Raw genomic sequence first — 21,998 nt, 5'->3', positions numbered from 1 at the left:
GTAAATCCCACACAGGGAATCTTTGAACGTAGGTGCAATAGCTTTATAGATATTACAGTTGTGCAAATGGCCAAGTGCCAAAACTTAAATGTCTGCCTTTCAAACTGAAACACCTGCAGGCTCCATAGAACAAAATGAAAGCAGGGCCACAAAACAGCTGGCCAAATGGCATGTCAGTAAGATCATTCATAAACCCATGAGAATATGTTACTACAGTGTAAATTACATGGTGGCTCTTGCCTGTAATCCCAGCACTTTGGAAGAGCGAGGCAGGTGGATCACAAGGTCAAGAGTTCAAGACCAGCTTCGCCAATATGGTGAAACCCCATCTCTACTAAAAATACAAAAAAATTAGCCAGGCATGGTGGTGCGTGCCTGTAATCACAGCTACTCGGGAGGCTGAGGCGGGAGAATTGCTTGAACCTGGGAGGCAGAGATTGCAGTGAACTGAGATCGTGCCATTGCACTCCAGCCTGGGCGACAGAGCAAGCAAGACTCCATCTCAAAAAAAAAAAAAAAAAAATACATCTCACAGTTTTTCAATCTAAACTTTTAGAAAATAAAACTCTACTCTCAATTTAAGTTTAAATTAATATATTTAAATTAAAAGGCTGAGCATTTAAACTGGTATAGTAGATAAGTATATGCCAGCATGGAACAATGTTCATGGATAAGTGGTTGAAAAATGCAGGTACAAAACAGGATGTTCGGTTTGATTTCATTATGATAGAACAAAGGGTCTAGATATCTATATATAGAAAATAAGAAGATCTGGCCAGATAACCATGAGATGATGGGGTGGATGATAACTATTGCTTCTTTCTTTTTCACTTATCTACATTTTCTAATCTTTCTATACATTGAATATATACATAGGTAGGTTTTGTGATAACTGTTTTTAAATTTTTAATTAAAAAGCTTTTCTATCAGTATACAGTTTTGTGTTCATTGCTATTATATTTAAAAGCAACAAAATGTCATGACTTGACAGCACCCCTAGCCTCTTTGCACCAAATATTCCTTGTCAGCTAAATGGTGAGATGAATAGTCACTTCACAGGTCGCTCTAAGTTTTAGATGAGATATTTGATGATATCAAATGCTTTACTCAGAACCCAGTATGTGATGAGGGTGCATCGCATACTAGATTAGGGAGCTCGCCATGGTCCTTCAGGAGTAAACGACAGAGCTGGAGCACCAATCCAGGTTATCTGGCCACAAAGCTATGTGCAGAACTCGGAGAAGGACAGACAACACAGGAAGCCTTGATGAGATGATGTAAAAGACATTACAATAACGATGATGATGATGGGTGATGATGTAGACTCTCCAGTGGTGCAGACCAATCTTCCCAAATTATTTCAATGCTTTTCAAATCAACCAGCAAATAAAGAGCTTTCAATTCTAGGTTCATTACATAGCTAAATCAGTTTTATTGTGTATATGACTTGGGGACAAGTTAATCTTTTTGAAAGAGCTAAGATAAAATTATCGAGTCCATTTTGCATCTTGTAATGAAGAGTTGCTAGGGCAACCTCTTTGCTCAATACCTCATTTCCAAGGTGACCGATTTGAGGCTGGTCCGGGAAACACTGAAAACCAAAACAGCATTGTGTTCCAGAAGAAGAAAGAGCCCATACATAAGTGATGAATGAAACAAAGAGCTGGGGACAAAGCCAGACACTGCTTTACAACTCTATGCAGACAGATGTGGCTGTGCACAGAACACAGGAGGAGGAGGCAATTAAGATTCTCAGTGAAGTAAGACTCTAGTGTGTTTCCTTTTCAACTCCATTCTACTTTTTGTCTGCTTTTTCATAAAGGTCCAACCATCAAAAAGGTATACATCCCATGAGGTGGGAGATATTTGAGATTATTATTTTGTTATTCTTTCCATTTATAGCTGAAGGTGTCTTCCAGTCAGAGAAAATATTAGGGAATCAAAGATACAAAAATGCTTTGGATGTGAGACTGGAGATCACTGCAGTATATGCCTGTCATCACAGTGATTCTTACTATGAATAAGGGAGGGCAAGTGTGCTGTGCAGTGCCTACCTACGTGCAGGCCGTCTTGAGAACTCACAATGCCGCAGAAGGCACCAAGCACAAGTGCCCATAGGATGCGCTTGAGAACTGTTCATCCCCTCCCCTGGGCTTTGTGTTCTACAGGCAGACGACTAGGATGCCCCCCTGAGGAACAGGACCCTCACTACTCATCCTTCATTTTTCCCCTGCTTGATATTCCAGGCTGGAGTCTGGAGAATCACTCTTGGCATTTTTCTGTCTCTCAGCCCCACATCGTTGACTTGACTTTGTAAAGAGCTTTGGGTCCATCCCCAGTGTTCCAGCCACACAGCCTAGTTCCAGCCACCCAGCCCTGCCTCCTGACTGCCCCCATCTCCCCAGCTGCCTCCTGACTGCCCACCTCTCCAACTATTCTCTGTGTGCCAGCTCAAACCCCAAATTAATCTCTCCTCTGCTAACAACCCCTCCATTCCCCCCAGGATGAAGTTCAAAATCCTTAATTCAATCAAGGCCCTTCCTTCACCAGCTTTATCACCTTCTCCACTCACACTAAACTTCTCTGGAATGACAAACATTCTCTGTCCCTTAGGCTTCCCCAGAGCTCCCCCACTGCCTGGGGCTCTCTTCCCATCTCTCCACCTTCATAACTCCTTCTCTTCCCCTGGGTCTGAACTCGGATGCCACTAGCTAAGGCAAGCCTTCTGTGGCCACTGAAGCCAGGTGAGGGGCATCTCCAGAGTCTTCATTCAGCACTTCCCACTCGTCACATTTAACTAGAACTTCTCTCATTTTTATTGCTATTTCCTCCTGAGACTGTCGGTTGTGCTTGGGTAGGGATGTTGGCTTTCCTGTTTGGCACTGTATTCTAGAGCCCAACACAGGCATATATAATAGGCATAAATTTGTTGAATATTTTTACAATGAAAGTCAACATTTTAAGTGCCTGCTAAGTACTTTACACTGTATGCATTACTTCTTTTAATTCCATAACAACCTCAGAGGAGGCATATTATTATTTACAGATTATGGATATATCACATACATCTCAGAGAAAAAAATTTCTAAATGTTGGACTGAATATTAAGTTTTCTTCTTTAGCATATGAACCAATGAGGAAAGAACAGGCTGAATAAAGATCTTATGTCTGCATATGACTTTCAGGGTTTTCAAAGCATTTCTACACACCTGGGACTAATGATTACCAAGTATTATACAGAGTTCTTCTTAGGAAGAGAGTACTATTTTACTCTGTCTGTGAGGATACATACTAGTGAAAATGCACAATGAATTTGGAGGATGATTTGAATTGTCAAAATTTAAAATGCACATACCCTTTGGGTCCAGCCATCTGACTTGAGGGAATTTATTCCAAAGACAGACTTATAGATGTGCCCAAAAATCTATGTGCAAAGACACCTGTTACAAGAATGTTTGTAAGAGGGGAAGGAAGGACACAATGTAAATATCCATTAATAATGGGGAAGAGCCTTGCAACTATAGGCATGAGACCATCTACCTGTATGGAAAAGGCTCTAAGACAAAATGTTTAAAATAGTTTTTAAAATAGTAAATGTATATGGTATTGTCTTATTCATGGTTATTAAAGTTCTTATGTGTCTCTGTATAAATATGTTATGTGTGCACATACTTACATATGCATATGTAGAAAAAAGATTGGGAGGAAATTCACCAAACTATTCAACATGTTTCTTTCATGGATAGGCATAGTGGTGAGAGAAGCCTCCTCTAAAGACTTAAGTATGGCTTAAATCTCACATACTGAGAATTATTCATATATTACTTATCAGATAAAAATAAAGCAGTTAATTAAAAATTAAATTCCCGTTACATTTACATCATTTTATCATTTGCTTTCAGGTCTGTTTCACTTTCTTTCTTTTTTTTCAGATGATGTCTCGCTCTGTTGTCAGGCTGGGGTGCAGTAGCGTGATCTCGGCTCACTGCAACCTCCGCCTCCCGAATTCAAGCAATTCTTCTGCCTCAGCCTCCCGAGTAGCTGGGACTACAGGCACACGCCACCACAACCAGCTACTTTTTTTGTATTTTTAGTAGAGACGGAGTTTCACCATGTTGGCAAGGATGGTCTCAGTCTCCTGACCTCATGATACGCCTGCCTCGGCCTCCCAAAGTGCTGGGATTACAGGTGTGAGCCACTGCACCTGGCCAGGTCTGTTTTTCTTAACATTTTTCTCAGCATATAATTAATATATGTTCAGAGTTAAAAGTACTACAATAAAAATTAAAAACTACATAAATTTAAAAAAAAAAAAACATTTCCAACAGTCTCACCACCCAGCTAAACTGTTAACATTTTGGTAAAAGAAAAAAGGGAGGGAAGGAGAAAGTACCACCATGCCTATATCATCAGTCACATGTACAACCAAATTTCTAACACACTATATACTCCGATTTTTTTCATTTAGCATGATATTTCATTTAGCATGAGGGCTTTTCATCGTGTGAAACTTATTCTTTAGAAATGTGATATCTGATGAATGTATGACATTCCATTATATGAATTGTGTTGTTTTCCATTGTTGGCTAAAGGCAGTAGTAATTATTCTCTGCACATATACTTCAGTATCTCTAATTATTTCCTTACATAGATTCCTAGTAATATATGAATTCACTGGGGTAACTATAAGCTCTTAAGGCTTCTGAACATTTTACACTAAGGATGCACCAATTTATACTCTCACTAGCAGGATATAAGTGTCCATCCCACCCTGTCGTTGCCATTACTGTTTATTGGTGATTTTTAACCTTACCAATTTGATGGGGGAGGTGGTGTCTAATTGATTATCAATTTGCATTTTTAAGGCATATATTTGGTTACCAGTAAACTTAAATATTTTTGTATATGATTTTGACTTTTTTTCTTTTTTTTCCCTAAATTTTCCACTGGGGTATTTGTCATTTTCTCACTCCCTTATGGTATGGATGTATGTGCATGTGTGTTTGCATACTGAACACTGATTCATACAAACACGGTGCTTTATACTGATACACACATGTAAAATATCACTCCTATGGCCCTTTCTGTCTGTCATATATGTTGCAGGTATTTTTCTGAGATTTGTCTTCATTTTAATTACATGTTTTTAGGCAAAATAACATTTTTACTTCCTCAGCCTATAAATCTTTCCTTTATGGTTTCTTCTTTGGATTTTATGCTTCTGCTTCCCTATCCTACCATATTTTTTTCAAGAAATTTACTTTTCACTCTACCTCAAGTTGTTGGGACATTTAGAAGGAGGCATAATAAGCCCAAGAATATTCTATTTCTAAGTAGAGTTCACCAAATATATTTCATCCCAAATAAAACTCAAGAATAGTAATATAACTGCAGAGAATATGAAGGAGCTGTCCCCAAACCTCCCACAAGAAATAAATCAGGGTTCAGTTTCTCCCTGTTGCTTCTAGAAGAAGTCAAGTTCAAGTGGTGAGTTGACATCTGACTAAGCAGGTATAAATCAAATCTGCCAATCACAAGGTAACAGCCAGGGACAGGAGCACTCACCTTGAGGCAAAGTAGCCAGGAACCAGCCTAGAGGAGAACACACACACAGCCTCCGGAGGGAGAATCGCTGGTCATCCCAAACCAGCAGGCAGGTGAGCCTCCATGGGTGATAATTTTTTAAATGTGCTAATAGAAAAAAATTCACCAATTCATCTGCTTCTCCCAATACATCAAATCTCAGCTATTTCAAGGCCAGTTAGAAAAGGTCTTTTCATTTTTTAAAAAACTTTCTCCTGCCTTTGATCTTTTCAACTTCTTTTTATGGAAAATTTCAAATACACAAAACAGCAGAAAGAAGAGTAAAACGACCCTTCTCACCAAGTCTTATTCAAATGCAACAATGATCAACGTGTGGTCTATCTATTTCATCTACTCTCCCCCGCCCACACTACTCCACCACCCCAATTACAATAAAGCAAACCCCAAGCATCCCCAAGCATCCTATCATTTTCTCTACAAAGATTTCAGCATGAGACAGGTGTTTTAAGGATATTGTTTCCATTCAGTGACTGCAAAGACTGAAATGTTTCTATTTAAATCGTTAGTTGCTGTTGTATTTGCCAGGAAGCACTGAGGTTCGGTCTTCACGTTCTCGTGTTTTTGGTGTTCTTCATCCCACTGCAGTCTGACCCGAGATTAGCCGTTCCACTGGAATTATTCTTGTAAAGATGAGCACCTCCTTGTTGCCAAATTCAGTGTTAAGTTTTTTGTGCTTCCTTGGCCTTCCTCCACATTTAACCCTACACGCCCTCCCATTGGAAGCTGTTTTTCTCCTCTCGGGACCCGCCTAGGACAATCTGGTGGCTCTTTTGCTAACATGCGGCTTGCTCGTTTGCTCTCTTAACTTTTTTCTTTAGATACAAAAGGTGCCACTCAATTTAGGAAGAGAAGGTAAGCAAAAGTAGGACATAATCTCTCGCAAGTCCTCCCTTTCCTTTCATAAGGAATGATATTTGATGTTCACTCATGACTCTGACCTATAGTTTTCAATCATTTCTGCAGCCCCACACTTCTACCCGTTAGCAACGAACCACAAAGTGCCAACCCAACCAAGATCAGTTTCCTCTCAGCTTAAAAAGATAATTCTTATTTTCGTTGTTTTTGAGACAAGATCTCGCTTTGTCACCCAGGCTGGAGTGCAGTGATGCAATCACTGCTCACTGCAGCCTCGATCTCTCAGGCTCAAGCAATCCTCCCACCTCAGTCCCCCAAGTAGCTGGGGCTACAGGTGCATGCCATCATGCCTGGCTAATTTTTGTATTTTTTGTAGAAACAAGGTTTCACGATGTTGCCCAGGCTGGTCTCAAACTCCTGGATTCAAGGGATCCACCCACCATAGCCTTTCAAAGTGCTGGGGTTACAGGTATGAGCCACCGTGCTCAAATTCTTAAAAGCCTCTCTCTCTCCCTTTTACTGCCTTTACAAATACTTTTTCCCCCAGTGGCTAAAATACATTTCTGTTACAACCACACAAGAAATTGGACTACTTTTTATTTGAGCAGAAAATGAAAATGGCCTCAAGTAGGGACGTATAGACAATCAGTTTACCTCATCAAAGACCTTAGACATGACATGCTTGTCCAGGACGGGAACATAGGTGGAGCTGTGGGGGACCGCTGCCACTGACAAGGCATCCATGAGGGTGAGTTTCTTGGCAACCAAGCCATAGGTCTTCAGCCAGTTTTCTGAAGACACATCTGAAGAACTAAGAACACAAGGAGGTGATGTTTTAAAATTTACAACTTGATGGTTAACCAACAAAAGCAAAACAGAACTGTCTTTGTCAAATTAAAGAACTCACTGGTGGTCATAAACCTGGCTTCCTTCTCGCGTCACCTTTTCTGACGATTTGTCATCCAGCCACTCCTCAGCCAGCAGGATGCTCATTTCTGTGGAAGGGGAAGTGGCAGTTGTATATTTTCCTCACATATGGATTTTACATAAAATGCAAAGGGATCATGCTTGTCTCAGTTCAGCTGTGACTGAGAGCTAATAAATGGACCACATTTCAGAGAACATATCCTGATTTGTCAGAGCAGGCTCTCAGGCAAGATTCCTTTGCAATTTACACTACAGACCAATGCATGGGTAAATATGGCACTACCACTGTTTTGAGACAATGAGACATATTCATTCTTTCATTCAGAAAACACATCTCTAAAAAGTGTGCAATAAAAATACTATTAACCAATGACTGTTCAATATTGACCTTTTGGACTCCCCCAAATTATATAAGAGAGCCTTGATCAACATTTTAATTTCTGATAGATTGTTTTGTGGTTCTTCAGCTTTCTGTAGAAAACCAAAAAACCTGTTAGGTCCTGTTTAGTTGTAAGTTCAAATTTTCAAATTAATATTTGGGGTTTTAAATATATCCTTATATAAACATGTATTTATAAATGAAAAGGGGTATTTGTTGAATGAGCAGCCTTCAGAAGAAGGCGTGTTTGGATGTGAGCTAGTTAAATAGCTAAGAAATCATATCCCAATTATCATTTGATAAGCCCTTTAAGGAATGTGCACGTAGACAACTTAGGAAATATGGCAGGTTAATTGAAAGGGAGCCACTGTGCCCGGCCAAAATCCCAGCACTTTGGGAGGCCGAGGCGGGTGGATCATCTGAGGTCAGGACTTTGAGACTAGCCTGACCAATATGGTGAAACCCTGTCTCTACTAAAAATACAAAAATTAGCCTGGCCTGTTGGCGGGCGCCTGTAATCCCAGCTACTCAGGAGGCTGAGGCAGGAGAATTACTTGAACCGGGGAGGCAGAGGTTGCAGTGAGCTGAGATCACGCCACTGCACTCCAGCCTAGGTAACAGAGTGAGACTCCGCCTCAAAAAAAAAAAAAAAAAAAGTGAGGAAAAGATATCACACAGATCAGCACTGAAGAAAACAGAGTTCTAAATTAAACTATGACTGTGTAGCCACAGGGGTACATTTGCCACTCGGCCACTTCCTGCTCCCTACGGGATTGTGTGTATGTGTGTGTTTAACTGGGATTTTAAATGTATCAACAGTTTGAAATATAAGAAAAATGTTACAGGCATCAAACGTTTCAAACCTTATTACTTTAAGATTAATAATTTTATCAATAGTAATAAAAATTGAGTGGAAAAATCACATTTTCCTCATATGCAGTCCCCAAAAGGCTGACAATTTGGACCAGAGAGGGGCTCATCTGATAGCATCATCCATTGAAGAAAGGGAAGAAAAAAAATCAACTATGAAATATGACAGTTTCAAAATCAAACCATGGAGGGGCAGCAGCATGACCATAGTTATGTGAGCCACGTGTGTATTAAACACCCAGGCACCATAAGCACAAGGCCAGCTCTCAGAAAATCCAGGTCATAAAGCAGGCAGACCTGACTTACAAGGGATTCCTTTGAATAGGAAGCAATCTGGGCCCATTTAAAATATGATTTCCCCAACATCTCTACACGCAGCTCTTTCTGGAACAGATACACTGGGGAAAGGAAGGCTGGCCGGCCACAGAGACCCTTTCTGGCTTGCCTTTGTCACTTAGAGCAGTCCTCCGGCTGCTGGCATTGGAGAGGCCATCCTTCCTTTCACTGCAAGCTGAGCTCCTGAGGGAGGACATCTGGCTTCTGAGCAGGCTGGTTTTGGTTGATTCTGTTGGTATCACAGAGGGAAGAGTTAAAGGAATTGGGGATGGAAGGAGATGCTTCATTAGATACAACTATTTTATCAGCTCCTTAAAGTAAGAATGCAACCTTTGTTTCCCAACCCTCTGAGGATGGTGCTGCCACAAACTGAATGCTGCCAGGATGCCCTGCTCCCTTTATCTGAATTTAAGCTGGACCCCTCCTGGAGAGAAATCAGTTTCCACACTCATTTCGGCTGCTGGCAGAACCCAGCTACTTGCAGTTGTAGGGCTGAGGCCCCATTTCCTTGCTGACTGTAGCCCAGGGGCCTCTCTCAGCTGCTTAAGGCATCTGTATTACTTCTCACACAACTCTTCCATCTTCAAGCCAGTAATAGCACATTGAATTCCTCTTGTGGTTCAAATCTCTCTGACTTTCTCTTCTGCCACCAGCTGGAAATAGCTCCTGCTTTTCACGGTTCCCACAGTTACACTGGACCCACCTAGATAACCCTGTCTAGGTCAGCATAACCTGGTCATGAGAGTGACATGTCATCATATTCAAAGATTGCAGGGTTCAGGGCAGGACATCTTTGGTAAGCCATTCTAGAAATTCTGCCCACCACAATTGCTGTCCAGATCTTTGTTTATGTCTTTTTCTACCCTCTGATGTGTCCCTTCTACAGGCAAATGACAACTTAGCAAATATTGACCTTGAATCTGTATGCTTTAGAGGACAATGAGCCTGTGCCAAGTCATCTTGATTACTTTTTATATTTGATAACATAAACCACACTAATTGTAATGTAGTCTGTACTTCATAATTTGGAGGCTTTAGAAGTACCTAGTTCCAAGGCTTTATGTGAGCATTTGTGAATGAAATGTGTCTGTGTTTTCACTGAGAGGACTTACCCTCTCCTACAAGAAATTAGATAGTTAGAGCGAAGATTAGCTAGCAATCTGCAAATGGGTAGCTTTCACACAGAACAGTAACACCAGTGGTCTCCATGCATAGAGAAGGAGTATGCTACATGGTAATCATTGTTTTTCTAGGCAACAAAAGGGTAAGCCCCACCTTGATTGTCTCTGTACCCAGGAATTAAGAAAGCTAAATTTTCTTAGAAGCTATGTCTGTGAGAAAAAGAGATAAACAATCCAAATCAGAGAGCTGAGCTCCTGCCACTGTCCACACTGGCAGGCCACCTTGACCAACATTACCAGGCAAAACAATCAGATTTACGTGAGCCAAATGAAAATGAAATTTAGCTCCCCAAGTCTCCAAACATAAAAACTATACCATTCCCAAAGGCCACAAATACGGAACGAAACATTTATCTAGCAGTGGAGTCAAACATTTAGTTCCTCTCCCGACTCTGTAGGATCAGTCATGGCATTTCACCATTCCTCTACTTCACAAATGGAAACAAAATAGAAACTCAGCATATGATTGTCTCCCAATACCGAGCATCCCAAATCTAAGTGAAATAGTGGCAGTGACAATTGGCCATTAAAATGTTTAAGACAAGTAGCAACTCTGGCAAAACTCAGGTTCACTGGAGCAGGCAGGCAGGACTGGAAAAAGGGATTCAGCCACACAAGTGGCCAGTGTGGAAAGCCTGTTTGTTCCCATGTATGATGCTGCTCCCTTGTACAGAGATAGCAGGAGCAAGAGGGCCAATCTCCAGTTAGTGGCCCGTTCCGGGACGCCTCTTGGTCCCTGTGGGTTCAAGGCCCTCCTCCCTGCCAGGAATGTGGGGACACCCCAGAGACAACACTGGGGGAAGCTGCTGCAACTCTCCCCTCGGAGACATCTAACATCCTGGTCTGAGGGGATCCCTGCTGCCACCTCAGGTAGCACCAGCAGGGACCAGTAGGAGCCCCAGAAACACCAGAAAAACAAGCACCAAAATATTAACAATACCACAGAGCCTGTGAAAATTAAATCGCCATCAGAACCACAGCCCACAAAAGTAGGTCAAGGCCCACATGCTAAATTTAAACAGGGTGACTACTTCATAAAATAAAATACTTAAATGAGATGCAGAGTTTCTAACATAACAGACAAAATGTCCAAGATACTATCAAAAATCACCCATCATATCAGTAACTAGAAAAACAATCACACCTTCAATCAGAAAAAGCAAATGCATGATGCCAACACCAAGAAGAATCAGGAGCTGGAATTATCTGACAAGGATTTTAAAGAGGCTACCCATAAAAGTGCTTCAACAATTAATTATACATTCTCTGGAAACAAATGAACAAATAGAAAAGCAAGAAAGCCTCTAGCTAGATAGAAAAAAGACAAAAAGAGAGAAGACAGATCAAAGCACTAATATCGAGAGTTCATTGCTAAAGATCTTGCAGCCATTAAAAAGCTAACAAAGGGATATAATAAACAACTTTGCCCTCGTAAATTTGATAAATTAGAAACAATAGACCAATTACTCAAAAACCACAAACTGCCAAAACTCGACCAAGCTGAAATGGACAATATCCTTAAAACCATTACAGAAATTGCATTCATCATGAAAAATCTGGAAAAGAAATCTCTAGGCCCAAATGGCTCCATGATAACTTTATCAAACTTTCAAAGAAGAATTACATCAATTTCTCCCAGGAATAGAAGAGGAGGGACAATTTTCCAACCCATTTGGTGAGGACACTATTAGCTTGATACCAAAGCTGGATGAAGTCAGTGTTGAAGAAGAAAAGTAAATAAAACTATAGATCAATAGCTTTCATGAACTTTGATACCAAAATCCTCAACAAAATACTAGCAAACGGAATCCAGCAATGTATTAAAAGAATTATACACTGAGGCTAAGTGGGAAATATTCCAAGATATACAAGGCTGCTTCCACATTTGAAAATCAATTGATGTCATCCACCATTTCAATAGACTAAAGAAGAAAAAGCCTATATCAGTCGATACAGAAAAAGCATTTGATAAAATCCAGCATCCATTCACGATAAAAACTCTCAGGAAGCTAGAAATGTGTGGAACTTCCTTAACTGGATAGAGGTTTTCTTTAATTTTTTTCTAGAAGTGTTACAGTTTTCTGTTTTACATTTAAATCCATGCTACATGTGAGGTTAAGGTCAAGTTTCTTTTCCTTTTTTGACTGTAGATATTGCTTCAGCATCTTTGTTGAAAAGACTATACTCTCTCCATTGAGTTAATTTTGCACCTTTGTCAAATCATTTGTGTATATTTGTGTGGGTTAAATCTAGGCCCTATTCCACCTATCCCTCTGCTAATACCACACTGTGTTATTAATGTGGTTATGTGGTAAGCCTTAATATCCAGTACAGTGATTTCTCCAACTTTAGTCTCTTTTTCAAAATTATTTTAGCTATTGTAGAACCTGAAGTTTCTCTATATATTTTAGAATATGCTTGTATATGTTTATAAAAACATTTTTGGGATTCTATTAGGAATTTCATTAAACCTATAGATAAATGAGGTGAGAATTGTCATCTATCACACCAATTCATTCAACCTATGAACACGGTGTCTCAATTTATTTAGATCTTCTTTAGTGTCTTACAGCAGAATTTTATAATTTTTAGCAAACAGATTCTGCACATACTTTGTTACATGTTCACCTAATTATTTTATTTTATTTGGAGCAATTATGAATGACTTTAATATAGGTTGCTGTATGTTCACTGTTAGTATATCAAAATGCAATTGGTTTTGTGTGTCCCATAGCCAGAGACCTTGCTGAACTCAGTAGCTCTAGGACTTGTATTTTTGGCACATCCCTTGCTGTTTTCTACATAGACAATACAATATCGGCAAATAGGGACAGTTTTATTTCTTCCTTTCCAATCTTTCTGGCTTTATTTTTTCTTCTTGCCTTGTTGCAGTGGCTAGAACTTCCCATGCTATGTTGAATAAGGGTGGTGAGAGTAGGCATCCTTTCCCCCAACTTTAGGGGGAAATAATTCAGTCTTTCACCTTTTAGTTTGATTTTAGCTGTAGGAAGGGAGGTGGGTGTGGTTATAAAAGGGCAGCAGGAAGGATTCCCGAGGTGATGGGACTCTTCTGTATCTTGACTGTAGTGGTGGAAACACAAACCTATACATGTGATCAAACCATGTAGACCTAAACACAGACTGTCAGACACACACACACACACACACACACACACACACACACTCACATGGGTACAAGTAAAACTGGACAATTTGAATAAGACCTGTGGATTGCATCAATATCAATATCCTGGTTTCAATATTGGACTATTATTTTGCAAGATGTTACCATTGGGGAAACAGGATGAAGCGTAGGTATATATAAGATCATGTGAATGTACAATTATTTTAATAAAAATGTTAATTTAAAAAACCCACAGGTTTAGTGCTTCTTAAAAATATTATGTGGCTTTAGTTTTATTCTATCTTCTTGCCTTGAAGAGAAACCAGCAAAGAGTCAAGCCATTTTGTTCACTGATACCTGCGTGAAGGACTTTCTTTTTCTGAACCTTTTGATCTGAAAGGCCCCATGGTCCCTTCAACATATTCAGGGATGAAGTTTGTGTTGAATCGACATCAGATTGAGGCTTTGCACACTTTTCTGGGGTTGAAATCATAGAACAGATTTCCTTTTGATGCCTGTTTTGATTTAGATAAAAAGTAGAGCAAAAAAAGAGAGAGAAAAGAAAATTTCCATCAAGAAGGCAGAGTTAAGTTAATACATTCATGTTGAACACTGCAAACTTAAAGAAGTGAGCCTTCCCCCATCTGGGTTAATATAAAAATAGTCATTTATCCCTGACCAATGCAGAATAGTGGACAGGGGCCCAGCCTTGGAGTCAGAAGATACAGCTCACATCACAGGTCTGGTCCCTCCTGGCTCTGTGACCTCAGTCAAGTCACTCAGTCCTCTCTAAACTTCTTCACTTTCCTCATCCATCAACTGCAGGAAACGTCACCTGTACACCTATATAGTAACTACTTGGGGCTGATGGGAGGATTCATAGGAGTGAAAGCCGGTTATAAACAAGTAAGCACTGCAGAAACCCATTGTCTAACTAAAGTATCTACCAGCAAGCACCTATAAAAGCTTAAGAAAGAAACTCCTGCCTTGAACCTCCCATGCCAGCACCAGATCCCAGGGAACCATTCTGGAGAATGGAGGGATCCCAGAAATGCTTGCGTGTTTTCCCAGATATGACCTTCTCTGAAGCTCTGAAGACAGCAGCCATACAAAGGAAAACTTCCAGAGCAATTTCTGCTCCAACACTGTGACGTGTGCCCTCCCTCCTGCACCACTGCCCCTCGACGCCTCCGTGGAGCACCTGCTCCGGGTTCCATGGCCCTCTGTGGGTCTGTGTCCACACTGTACCCCCCATGGCAGAAGGAACCAGGCTGACATTCATCTGTGCACCCTGGTTCTCTTACTGCATGGTTTGTACTCAGTAAATGGCTTCTCATTTACTTGATTCTTAGTTTATTTGTTCAAATTTTTGAAATTTAGAAGCTGTATCTGTGCTTTCCCAAATACTTAAAAAATGCCATAAAATCTCATTATAAGATGGCCATTATAACATTTACCTCTTTTTACTGATTCCACAGTCATGCCCTATGTTAAGCCCATACAAATGCTTAATTTGCTAACAGGAAGACAGTGCATTTTGTTGAACAATAAGTTCTGATTAATAAATGTATTTTCTTTTTTTCCTCCAATTTTCTATCATTCTTTGAAATAAAAAAGACATCTCCTGGCAGGGTAGGCTGTGATACTTGAATATCTGGAAAATATTAAATCATTTTAATAAGATTTGACCAATTTCCGGAGTGTTTGGCAGTGGTTTTGATTTTGTTTAAAAACCACGAATTAGAAACATTTAAGAATATAGGATGGGGGCAGACATGAGAAGTCATCTGTCCCAAACCCACCACCACGGCCACCATTTTAAAGATGAGGAAACAGAGACCCACACAATGGAGAGGTGTGGAGGGAAGTTCGGGCCTCGCCACAGTCACAGAGGGAAGTCCAGGCCTCAGCCTCCTGATCCCTGAGTTAGAGCTCCTTCCCCACACAGCGCTCCTCTCCGCCCTCTCACTGCTTGGGTCTGGGGGTTCGTCCACACAGCGTGGAGAACATAAAGGGGAATATGTGGCCTCCTCGAGCCCACAATTAAATTAGATTATTATAAAATTGTTAATTCTCTTTGCTTAAAAAAATCCTAACTTAATCACACTATGTGATTCTTTTCACTAAAAGAAATTTCACAGAGCATTTCAGAAAGGACAAGGGCCCAGGGGGCAAGCCCAGCTCTCAAGAGGCCCCAGCGTAGGGAGACAGGCGGGCAGGGGTGCTCACTTGCTGTCTCCATCCTTTTCTGCATTGTACCACCAGTCCATGATCAAGGACTCAGAATAAAGGTCTTGCATCTTCTCCAGGTCACGGTAACCCTGTTCCATTTCCTTAACTAAAAGAGTCAGATCTTCATTCTGCCAAAATGAGAAGTGAATATGCTTTAAGACTAGATAAAAAGAGCTCAAATTCCAAACATGTTTCTTTTCTTTTCTTTTCTTTTTAGAGACAAGAGGCTCACTATGTTGTCCATGCTGGTCTTGAGCTCCTGGGCTCAAGTGATCCTCTCATCTTGGCCTCCCAAGTACCTGGGACTACAGCACACGGCCAGAAAATGTCAAACATTTCTAACAGAAAGCCAACTGTATCAGGAAAAGAAGAATCTAAAGAATTTTATGTTGTTCTTATATTATCCCATTTTTAGCCAGCTTTATTGATGTGTAATTCATACAATAAGCTGAACATCTGTAAAATGTACCATTTGAAAAGTTTGACATTCCCACCTGCAAAGTCATTCTTACAGTCAAAATAATGAACATATTCGTCACCCTCCAAATTCCCTTGTGCCCCATTGTAAATCTGCACACCCTCCTACAAGCCCTCTCCCTCAATTCTCCAGGAACTACTCATGGCTTTCTGTCAGTACACATTAGTTTCAGTTTTCTAGAATTTTATACAAATGGAATCATACAGAAATTACTCTTTTTTCCTGACTTTCTTCACTTATATAATTATTTTAAGATTCACCCATGTTGTAGCATGAATCAATACTTCATTCATTTCTTATTGCTGAGCTGTATTCTATTGTATACTATTATTTAATACCACAATTTATTTCCATTCACCTGTTGATGTTGTTTTCAGGTTTGGGCTGTTATAAATAAAGCTACACACATTTGCATACAAGTCTTTGCATGGACATCGGCTTTCATTCCTCCTGAATAAATATCTAGGAGTAGAATGATTGGACCATGTGGTTTGTGATGTTAAGGTCCTTCACGTCCCTTGTAAGCTGTATTCCTAGGTATTTTATTCTCTTTATAGCAATTGTGAGTGGGAGTTCATTCATGATTTGGCTCTCTGCTTGTCTGTTGTTGGAGTATAGGAATGCTTGTGATTTTCACACATTGAATTTGTATCCTGAGACTTTGCTAAAGTTGCTTATCAGCTGAAGGAGTTTTTGAGCTGAGACGATGGGGTTTTCTAAATATACAATCATGTCATCTGCAAACAGAGACAACTTGACTTCTTCTCTTCCTATTTGAATACCCTTTATTTCTTTCTCTTGCCTGATTGCCCTGGCCGGAAATCCAGTACTATGTTGAATAGGAGTGGTGAGAGAGGGCATCCTTGTCTTGTGCCAGTTTTCAAAGGGAATGCCTCTGGCTTTTGCCCATTCAGTATGACATTGGCCATGGGTTTGTCATAAATGGCTCTTATTATTTTAAGATATGTTCCATCAGTACCTAGTTTATGGAGTTTTTAACCTGAAGGGATGTTGAATTTTACGATGTTGACTCTCTTTTCATGTGCTTCTTTGCCATCTGTAGATTCTCTTCAGTGAAATGTCTGTGCATACATTTTGCCTATTTTCTGATTAGACGGTTTGTTTTCTACTGTTGAGTTTAAGAGTTCTTCATATATTCTAGATACTAAGACCTTTGTCTGATATGTCATTTGCAGATACTTTCTCTAAGTCTGCAGCTCATCCTTTTATATTCTTAACAGGGTCTCCCACGGAGTGAAAGCTTTTAATTTTGATGAGGTCCAATCTATTAATCCTTCCTTTTATGGATAATGCTTTGGAATCAAGACTAAAAATCCTTTGGTAGCCCAACATCCCCAAAATGTTTCCCACATTTCTTTCTAGAAGTTTTACAGTTTTATGTTTTAGATTTAAGTCCACACTCCATTTTGAGTTAAGATGTCCATGAGGTATGAGGTTTAGGTTGGGGTTTATTATTTTGCCTTTGGATATCCAATTGCTCCAACCATTTATTGAAATGGCTATCCTTCCTCTATTGGATTGCTTTTGCATCTTTGTCAAAAATCAGTTGAGCATGTTGTGTGGGTGTATTTCTATAACTGTTCCATTGGTATACGTGTCTGTTTCTCCACCAAAGCCATACATCTTGATGAATGCAGCTACATAGTAAGCCTTAATGCTAGGTATAATGATTCTTCCCACTTTATTTTTCTTTTTCAAGATTGTTTAAACTTTTTTAGAGCCTGTGACTTGTCATATAAATTTCAGATAGGCTTAACTATGTCTGTAAAAAACTTTTCTGGGGTTTTCATAGAAATTTTAATAAACCTATAGATCAAGCTGGGGAGAACTGACGTCTCTAATATGTTGAGTCGTTCAATCCATGAACAGGACATGTCTTTCCATTTATTTAGATCTTCTTTGATATCTTCAGCATTTTGTAATTTTCAACATAAAACTTCTGTACATACTTTTTAAGGTGCATAAATATTTCATCTTCTTTGAAACTCAATTGTAAGTGGTATTGGGTATTTAATTTTCACTTCCGCATGCTCACTGTTACTTTATCAAAATATGACTGAAGTGTGTGTATTAATTTTGTGACTTTGCTGAAATCTCGTAAAAGTTCTAGATTTTTTTTTTTTTTTTTTTTGTAGATCTCCTGGGGTTTTCTATGTAGATAATACGTTACCTACACATAAAAAGTTTTATTTCTTCCTTCCCAAGCTGTATGCCTTTTATTTCTTTTCTTGTCTTGTTGCCATGGTTAGAACTTCCAGTAGTATGTTGAATCACAGCGGTGAGAACAGATGTCTTTGACTTTCTTCTGATCTTAAGGGGAAATCATTCAGCCTTTCACTACTATGTATGACTTTGGCTGTAGGTGTTGTATTGATGTTCTTATTAAGTTGAGGAAGTTCTCCTCTATTTCTATTTTGCTGAGAGTTTTTATTATGAATGGTGTGGAATTTGGTCAAGGCTTTTTCTGCATCAATTGATACAACCATATGATTTTTCTTCTTTAGCCTGTTGATATGCTGGATTATACTAATAGATTTTCTAATGTTGAAACAATCAATTACAAATTTCTTGAAACAAATGAATAAATATTTCCAATATACAAAAACAAATAGCCAGATGGGGCGGCTCATGCCTGTAACCCCAGCACATTGGGAAGCCAAGGCGGGTGGTCACACATGAGGTCAGGAATTCGAGATCAGCCTGACCAACATGGGGAAACCCCATCTCTATTCAAAATACAAATTAGCTGGGCATGGTGGCCAGTGCCTACATAATCCCAGCTACTCGGGAGGCTGAGGCAGAAGAATTGCTTGAACCATGGAGGTGGAGATTGCAGTGAGCCAAGATTGTGCCACTGAGTTCCAGCCTGGGTAAAAAAAAAAAGAACAAATATTCTTGTATATATGGAGTAAGTCCCCCTTGATCATAGTGTATAATTTTTAATACATTGCTGGATTCATTTTACTAATATTTTGTTGAGGATTTTTGCATGATATATTTCAAAAAATCCTTTTAGTTGAACCTACATATGTAGAATTAAAGTGAGTTTCTTGAAAGCAGCACATAGTTTGGTTGTGTTCTTTTTTTTTTTTTTATTCACACTGCCAGTATCTGTCTTTTGATTGGTGTGATTAGACCGTTAATTTAAAAAGTATTATTGACATGTTAGCACTTACTTCCAGTATTTTATGGTTTGTTTTCTCATTCCTCTGTTTCTCTTTCCTTGCCTTCCTTCAGGTTATTTAAACTTTTTTTTTCTTACAATTCTGTTTTGATTTATTTACAGAGTTTTTGAATGTAGCCCTTTGTATTACTTTTGTAATGAATCTTGTCAGTATGACAGCATATATACGTGACTTATAACAGTCCCAGCACCAATATTTTACTCCTTCAATGAAAATATGTAAACATCACTTCCATTCAGGTCCCTTTACCTTCTCCAGCTTTAAATATTATTGTCTTCAGTGTTAGGTGATGTTACAACTTTTCTTTCAATCATTAAAAATATGATTTGTAAATCTCATGAAGAAAAGGGTAAATCTATTATATCTCCCCATATTTCTGCTCTTTCTTCTTTTCTTTCTGGTGCTCCAATTATTTCTTTTATAATTTCTTTCTGATGCTCCAATTATTTCTTTTATAATTTCTTCTTTTCTTTCTGATGCTCCAATTATTTCTTTTATAATTTCTTCTTTTCTTTCTGATGCTCCAGTTATTTCTTTTATAATTTCTTCTTTTCTTTCTGATGCTCCAATTATTTCTTTTATAATTTCCTTTCACTTGAAAATCCTCCTGTAAACAATCAATAAAAATAAGTTTTCTAACAATAAGTTCTTTTAATTTTTATTTATCTGAGAATATTTTTATTTCCCCTTCATCCTTGAAGGATAGTTTTGTGAAATATAAAGTTTGGGGCTGCTAATACCTGTAATCTCAGCACTTTGGGAGGCTGAGGCAGGAGGACTGCTTGAGGCCAGGAGTTCAAGACCAGCCTGGTCAACATAGTGTGACCCTATCTCTACAAATAAAAAAATTAGCCATGCATGGTGGCACACGCCTGTAGTCCTAGCTACTTGGAAGGCTGGGGCAGGAGAATCACAGGAGCCCAACAGTTTAAGGCTTCAGTGAGCCAAGATTGTGTCACTGCACTCCAGCCTGGGTGATGGAGTAAAACTCTTATCTCTAAAAATAAAATAAAATAAAATAAAAGTAAAATAATAAAATTCATGGTTAATGGTTCTTTCCTTTCATACTTGAAAAATATCGTGCCATTTTTCCCCTGGCTTCTTTGGTCTTGGACACAAAGTCTACTGTCAAATCTGCAATTGAATTGGTGTCATTTTTCTCATTTTTTTCTTTTTCTTTAATTTTCAAATGTTTAACTATGACATGTCTTGGCCTGGATTTCTTTGGGCTTATCCTGTTTGGAGTTTACTCAGATTCTTGAATCTGTATATTTGTATATTTCACCAACTTTGGGAAATTTTCAGCTATTATTTTGTCACTTTTTTTTCAGTCCCATTTTTCCTTCTTGTCTCTTTGGTGGACTCTGATGATACTAATGTTGGATATTTTGTCATTGTCTCACAGGTCCTCGTGGCTCTATTTACCTTTTTTTTTTTTTTGTCTATTTTCTCTCTGTTGTTTAGAGTGACCGAATTTGGTTGTTCTGACCTCAAGTTCACTGACATTATCCTGTCATCTCCACTTCACCATTGAACCTGTCTACTGAGGTTTTAAACATTTCTGTTCTTGTATTTTTCAGTTCTCAAAGTTCCACTTGGAATTTTTTTTATAATTCCTACTTATATTCTGAGATTGCCTATTTGTTCATTTGTTTCAAGAGGATTTGTAATTGATTGTTGAAGCATTTTTATGACAGCTTCTTTAAAATCCTTGCAGGTCATTCCAACATATGATTCATCTCAGTGTTGGCATCATTTGTTTGTCATTTCTCATTCAAACTGGGGCTTTCTTGGCTCTTTATGTGATGGGCACTTTTTTTACTGGATCCTAGGCATTTCCTATTGTGTGAGAAGATTCTGGGTCCTATTTAAAATCTTTTATTTTACTTGGTAGTTGCCCTGCTTAAATTTAGCATGTGGGATTTGTCCTACTTTTGTGGGTCTCTGCTCCAATGGCAGTTTGATGTTCAGAAGCTTTTGGTATTATCTTGGTCTTCTTTGCTAATCTGGTGCCATTCTGGATCCCACTGGTCCCTGCTGGTGCTGCCTGAAGAGACAGGAGGGGTTTCCCTCCATCAGGCTTTCAGGTGTCTCTTGGAACCTCCCCTGCTGTCCTCCAGGTGTTCCCGTGTCACTGGGTAGGGTAGGAGAGCCCTTGGCCCACAGGGACAAAGAGCCTTCTGCAAGGGGCCACTGGTTCTAGCTGGGCCTCTCCTGCCTGTTCTTCCCATGCACTCTGATATGTCTCTGCAGGAGAGGAGAGTCTCAGGCCTGCAGAGACAACGAGGCTTCCTAGATGGGCCACTGGCAGCTGTGTCCCTTTAGCAAGCTCTGCCCACCTATCCAAGTAAACGTCCTCCTCTGGTGTACTTCTTATATGTGTGGGGACTGTTATAGATCAATTTCACTTTCACTTGGGCATAACTATGTATCTGGTGAGCTTTCCCAGCTATTTTTGTCAAGGTGAGCTGTCAGAGTGGCGGGATTAAGAGTTCAACTGTCTTTTTGTGGGACAGTTTTCTTTTGTGGGACAGTTTTCTCTTAAGGGTAGGGAGTTGATAGGGTACTGAGTAGCCCACCGAGTGCTACCTCCTTCAGTCTCGTCGATGCTGAATGGAAGCAGAGCCTCAGTCCTCCACTGGGGCCCTGCTGACATTACGGGGAGGACCACCGTGGGGGCTAGTCCTGTTTCACACTTTCTCCTTTGGTCTCATGCTGTTGTGTGAGTGTGGAGGTGAGGCTTCCCATTACTAACACCACAGATGGGGGAAAGCAGAGTGTGGCCTTTCCCCAGCTTGCTTCCTTT

At 39.6% G+C, this 21,998-nt stretch overlaps 1 protein-coding gene across 6 annotated transcripts in view; it reads right to left on the bottom strand.

Moving 5' to 3' along the window:
- Positions 1–21,998, bottom strand: part of VWA3B (von Willebrand factor A domain containing 3B) — a 224,625-nt gene that overhangs the window by 62,579 nt on the left and 140,048 nt on the right. For all 6 annotated transcript variants that reach the window (XR_008522064.1, XR_008522066.1, XR_008522065.1 and 3 more), the window contains exons 15-19: positions 15,506–15,636; positions 13,634–13,791; positions 9,081–9,200; positions 7,367–7,454; positions 7,114–7,270 (exon numbers count right to left, since the gene is read on the bottom strand). Coding sequence is in view for 3 of the 6 variants with exons in the window: in XM_024242354.2 (XP_024098122.2) it covers positions 7,114–7,270; positions 7,367–7,454; positions 9,081–9,200; positions 13,634–13,791; positions 15,506–15,636 (654 nt within the window). In the remaining 3 variants the exon portion in view is untranslated. The remainder of the gene's footprint in view (positions 1–7,113; positions 7,271–7,366; positions 7,455–9,080; positions 9,201–13,633; positions 13,792–15,505; positions 15,637–21,998) is intronic.

Source organism: Pongo abelii, chromosome 12, assembly GCF_028885655.2.
Source record: "Pongo abelii isolate AG06213 chromosome 12, NHGRI_mPonAbe1-v2.0_pri, whole genome shotgun sequence".
NCBI classification, from domain to species: Eukaryota; Metazoa; Chordata; class Mammalia; order Primates; family Hominidae; genus Pongo; species Pongo abelii.
The sequence above is the reverse complement of the archived record's forward strand: the minus strand, read 5'-3'. Positions and strand labels throughout refer to the sequence as shown.